The sequence below is a fragment of the Mercenaria mercenaria genome, chromosome 7 (genome assembly GCF_021730395.1).
Source record: "Mercenaria mercenaria strain notata chromosome 7, MADL_Memer_1, whole genome shotgun sequence".
Taxonomy (NCBI): Eukaryota; Metazoa; Mollusca; class Bivalvia; order Venerida; family Veneridae; genus Mercenaria; species Mercenaria mercenaria.
Genome location: NC_069367.1, coordinates 56,563,467 through 56,579,335, shown reverse-complemented (window position 1 = coordinate 56,579,335; position 15,869 = coordinate 56,563,467). Strand labels below are relative to the sequence as shown.

Below are 15,869 nucleotides of genomic sequence, written 5' to 3'. Positions count from 1 at the left end.
CTACCAGAGGTCTTTATTAGATAAAAATCCAACCAGTGCTACTATATCCTTCAGGAAGATACAGACAGGACACAAACTCAAAGGTTCGAACTTCACCTTGACATTAACTTGGGCGGGCACAACTGGAATATAGGCACTGCACATTTCATAAATATCCTTCAAGGGGTTCACACACAAAATTCATTGCTCAAATATTTAAACCTTCAATTGTGGCACTGACCTTGAACAGGTACCACTGGAACATGGGCTCTTTTCTTGCCTACCTGGTGCGAAAAGGTAGGCTATACGTTACCTTTGAACGGTGGAAAGAGATAATCTACACACGCGCATAGTTAGGTTATATACCGTCATAACACCGTCGTTTATATGACTGAAAAACTGTTGAAAAAGAACACACATACACACACACTAAACTGTATGCACGATTTTCACATTATAATATTGTTAACAATGTTGCAATGATATTAACGGCAGGCAAGAAATTACACCTCTGTTTGCCTACAAGAATAACCCTTGGGACAGTGAGGATAAAAAACATATCCAGCGTTTAGTTTTCCATTCCACGTTGTCCCTCGGGTTAGGATATAAGAACCTTACATGCCTGCCAGTCAGAGTATGACGTCATAATGCTTCGTCTTTTCCATGGGGAAATGTTAATGTGATCTACTCCATGGATATCCTTGTTTTCCCCCCACTAGGTAGGCAAGAAAAACCCTGTCCTACACAGGTAGCTCTGTAACAGCCTTATATTCCGAGATTATCGTAGCGTAAATGTTTCATAAATACACTTCCAGGGGTTTAGCAGAGATCGTGTGTATATAAAAATCCAAGCATCAAACATTTTACCTTCAAGTGTGACATTGAGCAGACAAATTTGAACATTATGTTCTGTACGTCATCTTCATGAAATTAACATAGCACCACATTTTCATGCATCATCATGTCATTTAAGAGGTTAAGAAGACATAGTGCAGAAACCACATCAAACTGTACCTTGAGCAGGAACTTCAGAACTAAGGTTCTGCATTTTGTCTAAAGATGAAAATTTCGTCAAAGCGTCATGAATATGTCAAAGGTTTAGCAGATATGATGCGGACAAGAAATATCCAAGGCTCAAGTATTTGTGACATACACCAGGCACAGCTGGAACACAAGCGAAGTTCGATGAATTGGTATCCATCGCCGAAAGGGTTTTTGGTGAGGAAAGGCAAAGAAAGGGTGCATGGTCGGGTGGTGGGGGTCACTGGGTGGAGGAGCGAGGTGAGAGAAGGGTAAAACTGAACATGTTGATAAATTTTCATGAAAGGGTGGTGACCATGGCGGAGGTGGTGACAGGGGTGAGGGGTGTATACAACTTCACATGTCGATAATAAATGTTCATGGAAAAAAATGAAAGAAGTTTAATAAATTTCGACCAATTGGTTAGTTTGTTATATACAAATATGTGGATTTTTAAAATTAATGGGCAATAACTTTGGTTACTAGAGATCCTGACGAAATTGTGTGTGACTAACCACATCATGGTGAGATCGAAATTCATTTTAAATTTTATAGTTCTAGGTCAAATATGTCACAAGTTATGAAGCAGAAATTGCCATATTTATAGAACCCTATAGTATATAGTTAACACTACAAACTACTAAGGGCCATAACTCTAGTGTTACTCGGGCAATCTGACTGAAAGACATGCCATATTTCCCTACAGTAGTGAACATGTATATGAAGTTTTACTTATATATTCGAAACCACTTACAAGATATGGCTCCTTATAGTAGTGAACATGTATATGGTTTTATTTATATATTCGAAACCACTCCAGAGATATGGCTCTGGACGGATAACGCCAAAACTATATCCCTCCGTGAGGGATAACAAGTTCTGTATACACCTAAATATCATTCTAGCGGAGGTGACTGGAAATCAGACAGAGGGAGTCAGGGACTAAACTTTTACGTGTTTCCTGCATTAATTTGCAAAAAATACATCAAAGACTATGGGACTGAACTTGCCACCTCCAGTCGGTTGAGCTAGTCGACAGGATCTGGTCCGAGTGCTACTTCTTCTTCCGTTAATGTACGGGGCTCATTCTGGAGCATTGTCGTACATGGTGACTGTACAAAGTAGGTGTGAGGCACGCGCAATTGATGTGCATTTAAAACTATTTACAATTTCTGTCAGGTGTGCTAGTATGTCACACTTAACTTAAATCTGATGTGATGGGTTATATTAGTAAATACTTACAAATCAAATAAACATGAGAAATGTTCAATTTCTTTTAATTTGTGATAAAGATGTAAACATGAACATAATCATATTAAACAATACAAACATCAGAAAAAAAACCACTTAACATGTTTGTATGTTTATAGTAAAAGAAGAACATGTAAGAATCTTTAAAATTCAATAAATCAACAACAATATCCCCTCTATTGTATAATAACAATGTTGAAACAAGTGCTCTGTCATGACCATATTGTTTAATCTTCAACATCCAAACATGTGGATTTTTGTGTCCCAAAATTCATATAAATGCAATACAGTCAAACCTGTCTATAAAGACCACCCTTGGGATAGCCAAAATGTGGTCTTTATTGGGAGGTGGTCTTTATTTGCAGGTTAAAATACACTGTAAATGTTAAAATGGGAAACAAAACATGTGGTCTTTAGAGCCAGGTGGTCTCTATTCAGAGGTGGTTATTAACATAGGTTTGATTGTATATTAATCTAAAGATGTGATAGAAGGAATTCTTTTATACTTCAGAAATCTTCCATACTTTCAAATTTACGCCAACAATGGAAAAAGCCCCATCAAAATATTTTTTGAAGATGGGTTCATTACTAATAAAGATACCTTTATGACCACCCTTGGAATCCTTTACAGTGACTTCAAATATGACTGATACTGTCCTATTATGAAAAGTATACTTAAAGAAACAAGAAGAAGAATTAATCTTGTCACTGAAAAGGTGGATCTTAAATTTTGATATATTGCTCATCAGAGTTCTAGGTGAAATTAGTAAATAAGCAAGTATGAAAACAGAATGGCCTAGTAAGAGCTGTGTCTTTTTTTTACACATGTTTCAAATCAAATACTGTGAATCTATGTAAGTAGTAAAAAAGGTCAATAGAAGAATCACTTGTGCTGCATCATTTTTTTCCATCAACAAATTTGTGAAAAAGTTCAATCCAAAGACATCCATGATCATAAATCATAACAGTTGAAGAGGTTCAGGGTCAACCAAGAAACATCTCTGTGAAATCATTTTGAAACTGGGATAGAGAACTTTTAAAATTTCCACATACCAGTACATTGACACAGTTACCTGAATCAACAGTGCACAAGAATCAGTATATTTTGTTTATGCACCCAATTTGCCTAAAACAAAGTAGTATGACCGCATGTTTCTTCTAGTGCTAACTTATCACTTATATCACAGCTGTCAAACTTTGCAAAATGTGTATCAAAAGGCAATGATTTAAAGCAAAATTTGCATTTTTTTCTAAATCCCCTCCAGTTTTCAAAGAATTCTACTGTGCAGTATTTTCTGGCCAGCAGCAGTGATGAATAATTCAAAGTTAGTGACTTTGACAACTAGACCTTTCTGGTAATTAAAAGAAATAAACAGGTCAAATAATAAAACTAGACTAACTTCTAGCATTTTGAAAACTATATTTATAGATAACTTCAGCATTAAATGAATTCATAATGCTTTGATAAAAATTGGTCACCACCTAGCTCCATGCAGACAAAGCTTGCTTTGTGTGAGAAATCTTTGATACTATACAATTCCCTTTGATATGACAAAGTTAATAATAGCTAACAGATGCTTCAGCATTAAACTCATGTCAATTAAATTATTCAACATTTGTTGTCCAAATGATTTTTCCTTGCTGTATGCAGCTGAAGCAATTCAATTCCCTAATAAATTCACTGTTCATTCTAATTCCCTCATAAATTCACTGTTTATTCTAATTCCCTCATAAATTCACTGTTTGTTCCAATTCCCACATAAATTCACTGTTTGTTCCAATTCCCACATAAATTCACTGTTCGTTCCAATCCCAACATAAATTCACTGTTCGTTCCAATTCCCACATAAATTCACTGTTCCAATTCCCAAATAAATTCACTGTTTGTTCCAATTCCCACATAAATTCACTGTTCGTTCCAATTCCCACATAAATTCACTGTTCATTCCAATTCCCATATAAATTTACAAGCACAAAAACATACCAGAGGTCAGTCATATAATGTACTTGCTATGTAAGAACATTGCTACAGTCTCTGTTAGCTGACTTTTTTGTCATTATAGAGACCAAAAACTTTATAAGTATGCAACAATGGTGTGGGAAAGGTAAATCAATAGGTACAATATATAATTTATGGTTAAATATGAGGGTAGATCCAAAAGTAATGTCACTGGATCAATAAAAAGGTGTATAATGGAAAGAAATCAACAAATATTTCTACCTAAGAACTTTAATCTACACAGGTGTGTTGTTTTGAATGCAACTGGTGGTTGTCTTTTATTGTTCATAAAAGAAACCCTTTTTTCATGTGGCAAAATGTCATCTGGGGTGAGCTTTGAAGATCTATATAATTAAAACTAAATAACTCTAGAATACAATATTCATCCATGTATTTATAGCCAAATTAGCTTACATGATCTAATTTCTATAATAATACAACGATGAATAAATGTACAACGGACAAATTGACATTACTTCTGGATAAACCAACTTAATTTCCATTATGGCACGAAATACTTTGTTGTGTTTATATAGTACCTGTGCAGGTCTTCAGGTTTCACACACTTTGAAAAAGCCAATGTATTTCATACCCTAATAAAAACTACCAAGAAAATTTACCCTAAGCACAGCACTGAAAGTGACTGGAAGTTGTGCATGACCTGTCATTTGTTATAGAGCTAGCAGTATAAAATCCCCTGATGGATGGTCGAGTTGTTGAAGTGACAGGAAAAAACTCTCTTGACTTTACCCTCAGTGTGACCTTCAAGCTAGGGGTCTGGGTGTTGCGCATTATTCATCGACTTGCTGTAGGAACATCTGTGTAAAGTAATATTATAACCCCTTGATGGACAGCAGACATAGACTGGACACGAAAACTAGCTGTAATGACAGAAAAGGACAGTCCTAAAGTCTCTGGTCTTGTGACTGGTATGGGATTAATAACAGACATCTATTATTTCTACATGTACAGTAACCAAAAATATCTTACAAATAATAAAATACATACATGTAATATTTCTTTAGTTGGTATGATATAAATGACAGTGCAACAAAAAGTATTTAAGTGAACATCATAATGTATTGCGTGAAACATATTATCATACGTTTGATGAGAAATAAAGCCATTACATAAATTTGGTATTACACTAGTAAAATAAAGCTTTATGTATAGGAGATGTTTGTCAAATTTATTTTGTCTATAATAGGTTAAGAAAGAAGAAATTTTGACGTTTTAGCAGGAAAAGCTTACATGTGATCAAAAGAACATTACATTTGTGTCTTGCCAAATTGAGTTAATTAAAATTGTTCAATAAAATGCTCAGCAGAGCCTCGTATTTATTTCAACTTGTTTAGTAAATTCAATATGAAAAGACTCATGTAATACCCTCTAGTATAGCAGCAATACAGAGAGCACTGTCAGAAATTCCTGGGTTTGGCTGATCAATTTCTTTTGCGAAAAAAGTCAATTCTATATCCATACAATAATGCAAGCTTGTTATATTTGAAAAGAACAAAAAAAGTAACTATACAACATATTATCCTCCAGTAATCAATTTCTGAATAATGGTGGAAGTAATGAAAACAAGAGCACTGCCTTGCAGGTGCAGATGCTCATCTGATTTTTTTGTCTCTGTATAATAGAAATATTGTCCTACTCATGATTTTCTAAGTCCAAAAAGGGCCATAACTCTTGCAAAAAGCAAGATGGAGTTATGTTTCTTGCTATACAGACTCAGCTTCTGATGGTGAACAACTGTTGCAAGTTTCAAAGCAATAGCTTTGATAGTTTAGGAGAAAAGTAAACTTAGCCAATAAATCTGATATTTTCTAAGTCCAAAAGAGGCCCAATTCTTGCAAAAAGCAGGCTGGAGTTATGTTAGTTGCTGTACAGGGTCAGCTTATGATGGTGAACAACTGTTGCAAGTTTCAAAGCAATAGCTTTGATAATTTAGGAGAAAAGCTTACCTTAACATAAAACTTAACCAAGAAATCTGATTTTCTAAGTCCAAAAGGGGCAATAATTCTTGCAAAAAGCAGGATGGAGTTATGTTTCTTGCTGTACAGGGTCAGCATATGATGGTAAACAAGTGCTGCAAGTTTCAAAGCAATGCCTTTGATATGAGAAAAGCTGACCTAAACATAAAACTTGACCAGGCAAAGCCGATGCCGATCAAGTGATGACAATAACTCATCTTTTTTTTCAAAAAGTCAGATGAGCTTAAAAGAATCAACTAAGTGGTTTACGACAATGTCCATTCGTCTTACAGTTAGCTCAAAATCAAATAGCTTTTACTTATATTAAGACAAGGTATGTTCCTATAAAATTTTGTGCACTAGGATTTAAATTTGGTTTAAGTTTCCAGCTGTGAAATTTATTTCTTTAACTAATTGTTTAAATTTGTTTATTTTTTTGGTGTGGGGGATGGGGAGAGGCAAACCTCCAATTTTGCCTGTTCTTTGCACTGGTATTTTATGAGTATGATTACTTTCAGACATTCTTAATACAACTTGAGATTCATATGCCTTATAACTGATTCTGCTCATATATTCTTTGCATGTATTGTAATTAGATATGTTTTAGCTATCAAATTAAAATGTAGTTTATAATTATGTACTTGCATCTACATTAATTCAATTAGTGAACGAAATGTAATATTTGATTACATATTTAAATTTTATTACTTCAATAAATTAATTTTTACAGGTGTCTGTTTGTTTTGCATAAGAACTAATTTTTGCTGGCAAATAGCTAGATAGTCTTAAATGTTATACCATATCCGACACAAAATAAAGTCTTACTATTTACCAGTTAAAGGTCTTGTGATATTCAAGGTCAAGGTCTTGCCATAAAGCAAGTCAGGGTATTGCCATATACCTTGTCAAGGCCCTAGTGAGAAATGAACTGATGTAGTTATACGATATGGATTTTAAGTGGTGGGTCAAGGGCATTATTGCTATATAAAAGAAGCCATAATCTTTGTACGACCTCAGTTTTTAACTTATTCTTAACAAAAGCCTGGGTATCTACTAGTTATATACATGATGGGAATATAAATACACCTATTTTTCAATAACCATGGTAACACTACAGGGAACAACTTAACTACAGAAAAAACCTAAACAAAAAAGTTTAAACAACAGAAAACAATAAACTTCAGACACTCAGCACTTGTCTGACAAGACTTTAAGCACTCAAAGTAAGCTGACTAATAAATGAAACAGCATCTCAAATATTAGATTCATCTTATGCTATGGTGAAACTCTAGGCTTAAATTTTGTTGTATTGGTTATCAGATCTTTTCAAAACACAACTAAAATAAATATGAAGAAATCCATTTGCGAAGTAATCATACCCTAAATTGTACAGCTGATGCACAGGGTTAATGCTCTTTGTATGTGTGACCTTCAGCTTGATGGTACAGACCAAACTCTTGTGTGTGATACATCCTCTACTCATGCTTTTCACTGAGATCCCTTGAACACTTTAAAAGCAGAAGCTAATACAAAAATTAATGTAGTTTGGCCTGACAAGCATACACAGGTGGACAGTACGATTTCTATATGTAAACCTTCTGACTAATAACTGGCAGTAAGAAATAATTAATGGAAAAAATTAATGCAGTTAGCAATTAAACAATGTTCATTTGAAGTAAACTTAAGAAATAATAAATCTGTTCCTATATTTTATCAGTTAATAAAATATGGGCAGGAGTTTGGATGCGTAATAATTAAATCACGAGTGCGTAGCACGAGTGATTTAATTATCTGCATCCAAACGACTGCCCATGTTTTATTAATTGATAAAATTATTGGAACATATTTATTATTTCGATTCTAACAACGCAAATAATTCGCATTTTACAGTACTACATTTTCAGCGTAATACGTCATTCGGGTCATATGCTGTTACAATTTACCCCCTATGGTTAGAAAAAGTTACATAGCCAATGTAACATATAGATATTTGTTTCCTTTTTATCAGAATTTTGAGAAGTATTTATAATTTAGTAATCTAACAGCTCGCAAACTAATTATAAAGAGAATCGTCAAATAAAGCGAGTTGACCCTGTGTTACAAGTTACGAGCTTAACTTTATATGACGTCACACCATTATGACGTCAAACTTTATGTCATACATTTATGACGTCACCGCTGAATCTTAATTAAGCTAATTGAATTCGCTTGTAGAGATCAAAACGTGTTTTACGGTCCTACACATAAGTCAATATGACATTTTATCATATTTACGTTTTTGAGATGTTGTTTTCAACTGTTTGGCCTTGAAATAATTTGTATGTAATGTAACTGAAGAAGAATCTCCTATTTCACAATCATAGGGGGTGAAATGTAACAGCCAACCATATTTTATCGTAGATTCATGTATAGGCGATTTTGCTATATGTTTATATACCAATTGCTGCAGATCGTGTTAGAATAAAGTATAACAATCATCCAAATAGACAAATTAATCTGCTTGAAAGTATAAAGTATACTTATCTTAACTGGCTGGTACAATAAAATTTTAACACATTGGTAAAAGAACCATAAAATAACTGGAATGTAAAATCTAATCAATTTGTAATTTATATAAAACCAACCAGTTTCCAAAACTATCTATTCCATCTCAGTATTTACTACTTAATATGTAGATGAAAGTGATGCACTGAAAGTGGGAAAAAAATCCCTTGTTAACAATATTCAATTAGGAAATATTATGTTCTTAAACATTGTTTGAAGCATCTTACTACCCAGCACATTGTGGTTCATCATTCCATAAGAATCAATTCTTTGAATATCCAATGTCAACAACTTTAAATGTATAAAAGTCTGTAAAATATGGTCACTAGTAACATTTCCACGCTAATATACAACCATTCAAACAAGTTCATGGGACAAGTTTTCTTGTCCTGCAGCTACACTGCCACTCGTCTGTAACATAGTTTATTCTCCATGGTTTCTTCTAACACTGCAAACTATACATATTGGAGACATTTCAAGTGTATGAAACATTCTTAGTTTTACGTCCTGATGATGTGAAGTAGATCCCTCCCACTGCCATGTCCTCTTGATCCGGAGCAGGTCCCTCTGTGTCAGAACTTTCACTACCCTCTGACTCCCTGAAAAAGTAAGGACATGATTTCTGGTTTAATGTTGTCTGTGGATTTGTCCAAACTTATACATAATGGACAGTAAAAATAAATACAGAGATAAGTCTGTTGAGATCAAGTAATCTGTAATAAAGTCTATTCTTTCTTCATATTGACACTGATAATTTCTCAGAAAACCCTTTTCTCTCTATAGGCTTATCCCAACAGACTTATAAAATGTGATTCTGTATTCTATATAACTTCTTGAAGAACTATTAGTACCACCTGTAAGTAGCCACCCTAAACTGACCGGCAACAAGATTAGTTGAACTGTTTCAAATTACCTGTACCAGATGTTTGATTTTCCTCCAAAACATATAGTCTGTCAGTAATTAAGTTTCAAAGCTTTCTTAACAAGTATTACATTAATTTATTGATACCTAAATTTTTTATCTTTCTTTTGTTATCGTATGATCTACAGGCCAGTGCCTTTAATAACTGATATTTGGTTGGTGTTATCATAAATATTTTTTCTACATACAGGTGAAGTATTAATTAGTTACAGGAAATTACTGTAACTGCATCTAAAGCATGATTAAGTTAAACATAACAATAATCTATTGATATTTTTTGTTTGTTTTAAATACTCATATCTACTTTATTTACGTTTTAAGGATTATACATTTATGAAAGTTTATTAAAGTAAAGTTGATTAACACCTCTAATATTCATCTGGTAACTAGAGCTGCTTTTGAGAAAAGTGAATATCTAAAAAAAAATGGCTAATCATCTAAACAGCAAGTCAGTCTTTATATACTGTTTACTCACTATAATTTAAGGGCTGTAACTCCAAAATGCCTGAACTGATTTGGCTAGTTATCGAACATGGCCGAGACCTTATGGTCAAACACATTTTGTTCAAGTTTGGTGAAGATCGGACGAGAAATGTTCGACTTAGAGTGCAGACAAGAGTACCAAGAGCTCCAACAAGCGGGGCAATATACACCCGAAGTTTCAGAAGGGTTACATCAGAGGACGGGAGCAAAATTTAAAGGACTTGAAGTGTGAAGCGCAAAGGACAGGAACAACAAAGGGAAGAAATTCGAAAAAATTCTAAGTCCACAAAATGTTTTTTTTTACAAGGTAAAGGTAAAATACACCTAAAATTGGATATACCATCCATGTTGTACCACAGAAAAGTGGTCCTGTTTTTTCTCTATAGCCAATAATAAGAAAGTTTCAAAATAAGCTATTTACAGTAACGTTAAATGGAAGTAATTCAAAAATTTTTTATTGCATGTGAACGAAAGAGGGATCTGCCAAATAATAACAAAGCAAAGTCATATATATTTGACCCCTAAGTGTGACCTTGATACCCCAGTCACACATACGGTGCGGATAGCTACGTCTAGCCACGGATAGAAACGTAGTAATCCGTATCGATCCGTATCTGAGCTGTACCTTAAAGTAGTAATTTGTATCAGTTTGTACCAATCCGTACGGCTCAGGTACGGATCGATACGGACTACTATGTTTCTATCCGTAGCTATCCGCGCCATATGTGTGACTGGGTCTGCGGATAGCTACGTCTAGCCACGGATAGAAACGTAGTAATCCGTATCAATCCGTACCTGAGCCGTACCTTAAAGTAGTAATTCGTATCAGTTCGTACCAATACATATGGCTCAGGTACGGATCGATACGGACTACTACATTTCTATCCGTAGCTAGACATAGCTATCCGTGCCGTATGTGTGACTGGGGTATGACCCTGAAGCAAGTCATCCGGAACATGCGCTCTGCACGTAGTCTCAGTGTGGTGAACATTTGTGTCAATTTTTTTTTAAATCCTTCAAGCAGTTCAAGAATTACAGAGCGGACACGAAACAAACTGATGACTCCTAAATGGGACCTTGAAGCAAGACATCCAAAACATGCGCTCTGCACGTCATCCTGGTGTGGTGAACATTTGTGTCAAGTTTCCTTGGAATACTTCAAGGTGTTCAGGAGTTACAGAGCAGATAGGAAATTGCTAACGGACAGATGGACTGACACCAGCGTCATAACATAATACGTCCCTTCAGGCGTATAAAAAGGCCGATATTTCGGTAATTCAAGGGCCGCAACACCAAAATGCCTGGACCGATTTGGCTAGTTATCAAACTTGGCTGAGGTCTTATGGTCAAACACATTTTGTTCGTTTGTTGAAGATTGGACAAGAAATGTTTGACTTCAGTGGAGTGCGGACAAGCTTTGTGACGACAGACACACAGACAGACTGGAGTAAATCAATATGTCTCCCACACCACTGTGTGGTGGGAGACTTAATAAAAAGTACTCATTGGCAAGCACATCATTATACAAACTGTGAAGGCCATTAAGGGTTCTATGATCCGTGGTACTGGAGTCAACCAAGTGTTATGTTACATCATGAATAAATTTGTAATGATTTCAAATTTTATGGTGATTATAAGCTGGGCTGAACCCAGCCCAGTTCAGATTGCACTTGTCCAGTCATTAGAGTCAGAGATAAGATACTGTAATTTTTTTCTTCAGAAAGTGCTATTTGAGAGTATTTTATGGCAGAGATTTTTATCTTAAAGGACTCTAATGACTGATGCTAGTCTATAGATTGTCCTGCATTTAAAGACTCATGGTTTATGTTAGGAAACAATTTACATCTCAACCTCTGACAATCACATTTGGGCCCTTTGTTCGAAACTTTGACAGGGCATTAAGCTAAGAGTTGATTAACTTTTAGGGTTAGTTTTCGACATTTTAGAAGACTTAGAAAAACAAATGTATGAGTTAAGAATTATGAAATTTGAAAATTCTTTACAATAAAGTCAAAACATCATACTAGTGTTTCCCACCAAGACTAGTGTTCTGTATCAAAATTTAACCAGCGGTTAGTTTAACAGCCGGTTAATGTTTCAAACAACTGGCCCCAAGCTCTTATTTTTAATTAACATTCTTTTATTACATATTCAAATCACTGAAAACAAGAGCTCGTAGAACATGAAATGCCCCCCATGATGCATTCAGTAATTGCACAAGGAACAGAAATTATTTGGTCATTGCATACAAAAGTTCTACTGTTCCGGGTAAATGTGACCTTGATCTTTGACCTATTGAACTTAAAATAAATAGAGGTCATCTGCTGGTCATGATCAACCTTCCTATTAAGTTTCATGATCCTAGTCCCAAGGGTTCTTGAGTTATCATCCAGAAACCGTTTAACTGTTCTGGGTCACTGTGACCCTGACCTTAGACCTACTGACCTCAAAATCAATAGGGGTCATTCGCTGTTCATGATCAACCTTCCTATCAAGTTTCATTATCCTAGGCCCAAGCATTCTCAAGTTATTGTCCGGAAACCATATAACTGTTCTGAGTCACTGTGACCTTGACCTTTGACCTACTGACCTCAAAATCAATAGGGGTCATCTGCTGGTCATGATCAACCTCTACATCAATTTTCATGATCCTAGGCCCAAGCCTTCTTGAGTTATCATTCAGAAACTGTTTAACTGTTCACTGTGACCTTGACCTCTGACCTACTGACCTTAGAATCAATAGGGGTCATCTGCTGGACATGACCAATCTCCCTGTCAACTTTCATGATCCTACGCCGAAGCATTTATGAGTTATCATCCGGAAACCGTTTAATTGTTCCGTGTCACTGTGACCTTGACCTTTGACCTATTGATCTCAGAATCAATAGGGGTCATCTGCTGGTCATGATCAACTTTCCTGTCAATTTTCATGATCCTAGATTTAAGCGTTCTTGATTTATCATCCTGAAACCATTTAACTGTTCTAGGTCACTGTGACCTTGACCTTTGACCTAATGATCTCAAAATCAATAGGGGTCGTCTGCTGGTTATGACCAATCTCCCTATCAACTTTCATTATCCTAGGCCCAAGCATTCTTGAATTATCATCTGGAAACGGATTGGTCTACATACTGACCGACTGACAGACATACCAACATCTGCAAAACAATATACCCCTCCTATTTCGAAGGGGTGGCATAAAAACCATGAGCAGGCAAAGCAATAAGAACTAAACACTTACAAATATTCAGTGCTACTGCCACCACTGTCATCCTCTAAACTTGTCAATTTTCTTCTCTTTGCTTTACTCTTGCCTGATGAACTGGATTTCTTCACCCGCCTTGACTTCCTAGTGCCGTCCCTCTGCCTCTTTGTAGCCTTCCCTTTCTTCTGCTGCTTATGATCAGGTTTGGACGTTTGTTTGGTATCACTTTCTGTTTCACTATCAGAGCTATCAGATGAACTTCTGTCCTCTTTTGGTTCTGGAAAATTAGAACATTATAAGAATCTTTCACTGGTTGAAAGTGGATGTAAATATCTGGCACTCCGGTAACTGTTTAGGCGGTAACGAGGCATTGACGAGTTACTGTGAAATATTTACCAGAAAGCCAGATATTTCAATTCGCACCTTTATCTAGTGATAGATTCTTTTTCTTGCATGCCATATTCTTCAACTGATAGAACTTTTTTTTTCTTTTAAGCACTATTTATAATTTTATAGTAGCATATGAATTTATGCATTTATTCATAAATTTCAGCATGAGAGTCATCTTACAACCCCTAGTGTAAGGTGAGTTTTTTCCAGCACCAGCAAAAACACAAAAAAAATCTGTCTGGTATGCATGGATATTTGTTTAGCACTGGGAATAACTACAACATGGAAGTTGAAAAAATAAGTCTACTAATTGATGAAAACTTTTCACTTCTATCATAAAATTCCATTTTACAGGAAATGTACATCTATGGAATGATATTTAGGTAAATATTACACAATGCCTGCTGACTGTTACAATTTACTCACTGACACTCACATTGTGCTTACTGGTATAGTAATCATGCATGCTGGCACCTTTAACACGCTTGTTGACAATGATACCACGCTTGCTGACAATGATACCATGCTTGCTGACAATGATACCATGCGTGCTAGGGGTCTGGGTCTTGCACATGACACTTCACCTCATTATAGGGAACATTTATGCCAAGTAATTTCAAAATCCCTTCATCAATGGCAGAGTTATGGACCAGACATGAAACAGTCCAAGTTAACCTTTGACCTCTAAGTGTGACCTTGACCTTAGAGCTAGGTGTCTTGCTCATGACACGTTGTCTCATTAGGGTGAACATTTATGCCAAATAATTTCAAAATCCCTTAATGAATGACAGAGTTATGGACCAGACACGAAACATACCCTGTTAACCTTTGACTTTTAAGTAAGACCTTAACCTTGGAGCTTGGGGTCTGGGACTTGCGCATGACACGTCATCTCATTATGGTAAACATATATGCCATGTTCTTTCAAATCCCTTCATGGATGGCAGACCTTGGAGCTAGGTGTCTGGGTCTTGATCACGACACGTCGTCTCATTAGGGTGAACATTTATGCCAAGTAATTTCAAAATCCCTTAATGAATGACAGAGTTATGGACCGGACACAAAACAGACCATGTTAACTTTTGACCTCTAAGTGTGACCTTGACCTTGGAGCTAGGGGTCTGGGTCTTGCGCATGACAATTCGTCTCATTACGGTGAACATTTATGCCAAGTTATTTCAAAATTCCTTTATGGATGGAAGAGTTACAGCCTGGATAAGAATTTACCAGATGCACGGACGGACGCATGCACACACGCAAGGACGGACAGACAGTGCAATTTTAATATGCCCACCTCTGGGGGCATAAAAAAAAAAAAAAAAAAGAGCCGTAACTTAAAATCAAATAATCAGATACAATGTCCTCGATATATATGTCTATTTCATGTTGACGACATATATCAATTTCCATTTGAATTGGATGAAAACTGTAGCCGAAATTTTAAACAGAATAAACAGAAAGTAATTGCAATATTTAAAGCTAAAAAAAGACTAATGACTCAAGATGAACAAGTTTTAAAAGTTTTTCTTTTTTAATATACATGTATATCTGTAAATAACTTAAGTCATGTTATTTAAAAACATGACTTCAACCATGCAAGTCTTTGTCATAGGCATACCAGTAGAAGACAGAACCTCTCCATGTTTTTATTTGAGGAAGACTTAGGCCAAGCCATATCACATCAGTGAAAGACTTGAGCCCAGCTATGTTATATCGATGGAAGACATGAGCCAAGCCAAGCTTTCAGGCTATATCTTTATAAGACTTAGACCAAACCAGGTAATGTAAAAGGAAGACTTAGGCCAAGTCATATTCAGTGGAAGACTTGAATGGACATGCCTGCTTATCTTGGTCTGCACTGGTTGCAACGGCAAAATCACTTACTGTCAGCAGGCTAAAGGTTAAGGGCAGAAAGTGAATCACAAAATGCATTTTATCAAAATTGTACATACTGTTCATCTCTTTGACAGCTTTCTGAATCATCTTATCATAGTTGGCCTCATTGTAACTGACCTCTCTCTTGGTGCGACAAGATCGTCTCTACAATATAACAATGTTCATTTACATCAGAAAGACTAAACATGTAAAGGTATACATATG

The 15,869-nt window shown here is 35.6% G+C and overlaps 1 protein-coding gene across 1 annotated transcript in view; it reads right to left on the bottom strand.

The window, feature by feature from the left end:
- Positions 1–2,316: 2,316 nt before the first annotated feature.
- LOC128558619 (remodeling and spacing factor 1-like) overlaps positions 2,317–15,869 on the bottom strand; it is a 40,896-nt gene continuing 27,343 nt past the window's right edge. Inside the window, exons 7-9 of the mRNA XM_053548464.1 lie at positions 15,722–15,809; positions 13,416–13,656; positions 2,317–9,368 (exon numbers count right to left, since the gene is read on the bottom strand). Coding sequence (XP_053404439.1) covers positions 9,245–9,368; positions 13,416–13,656; positions 15,722–15,809 — 453 coding nt within the window. The 3' untranslated portion in view covers positions 2,317–9,244. The remainder of the gene's footprint in view (positions 9,369–13,415; positions 13,657–15,721; positions 15,810–15,869) is intronic.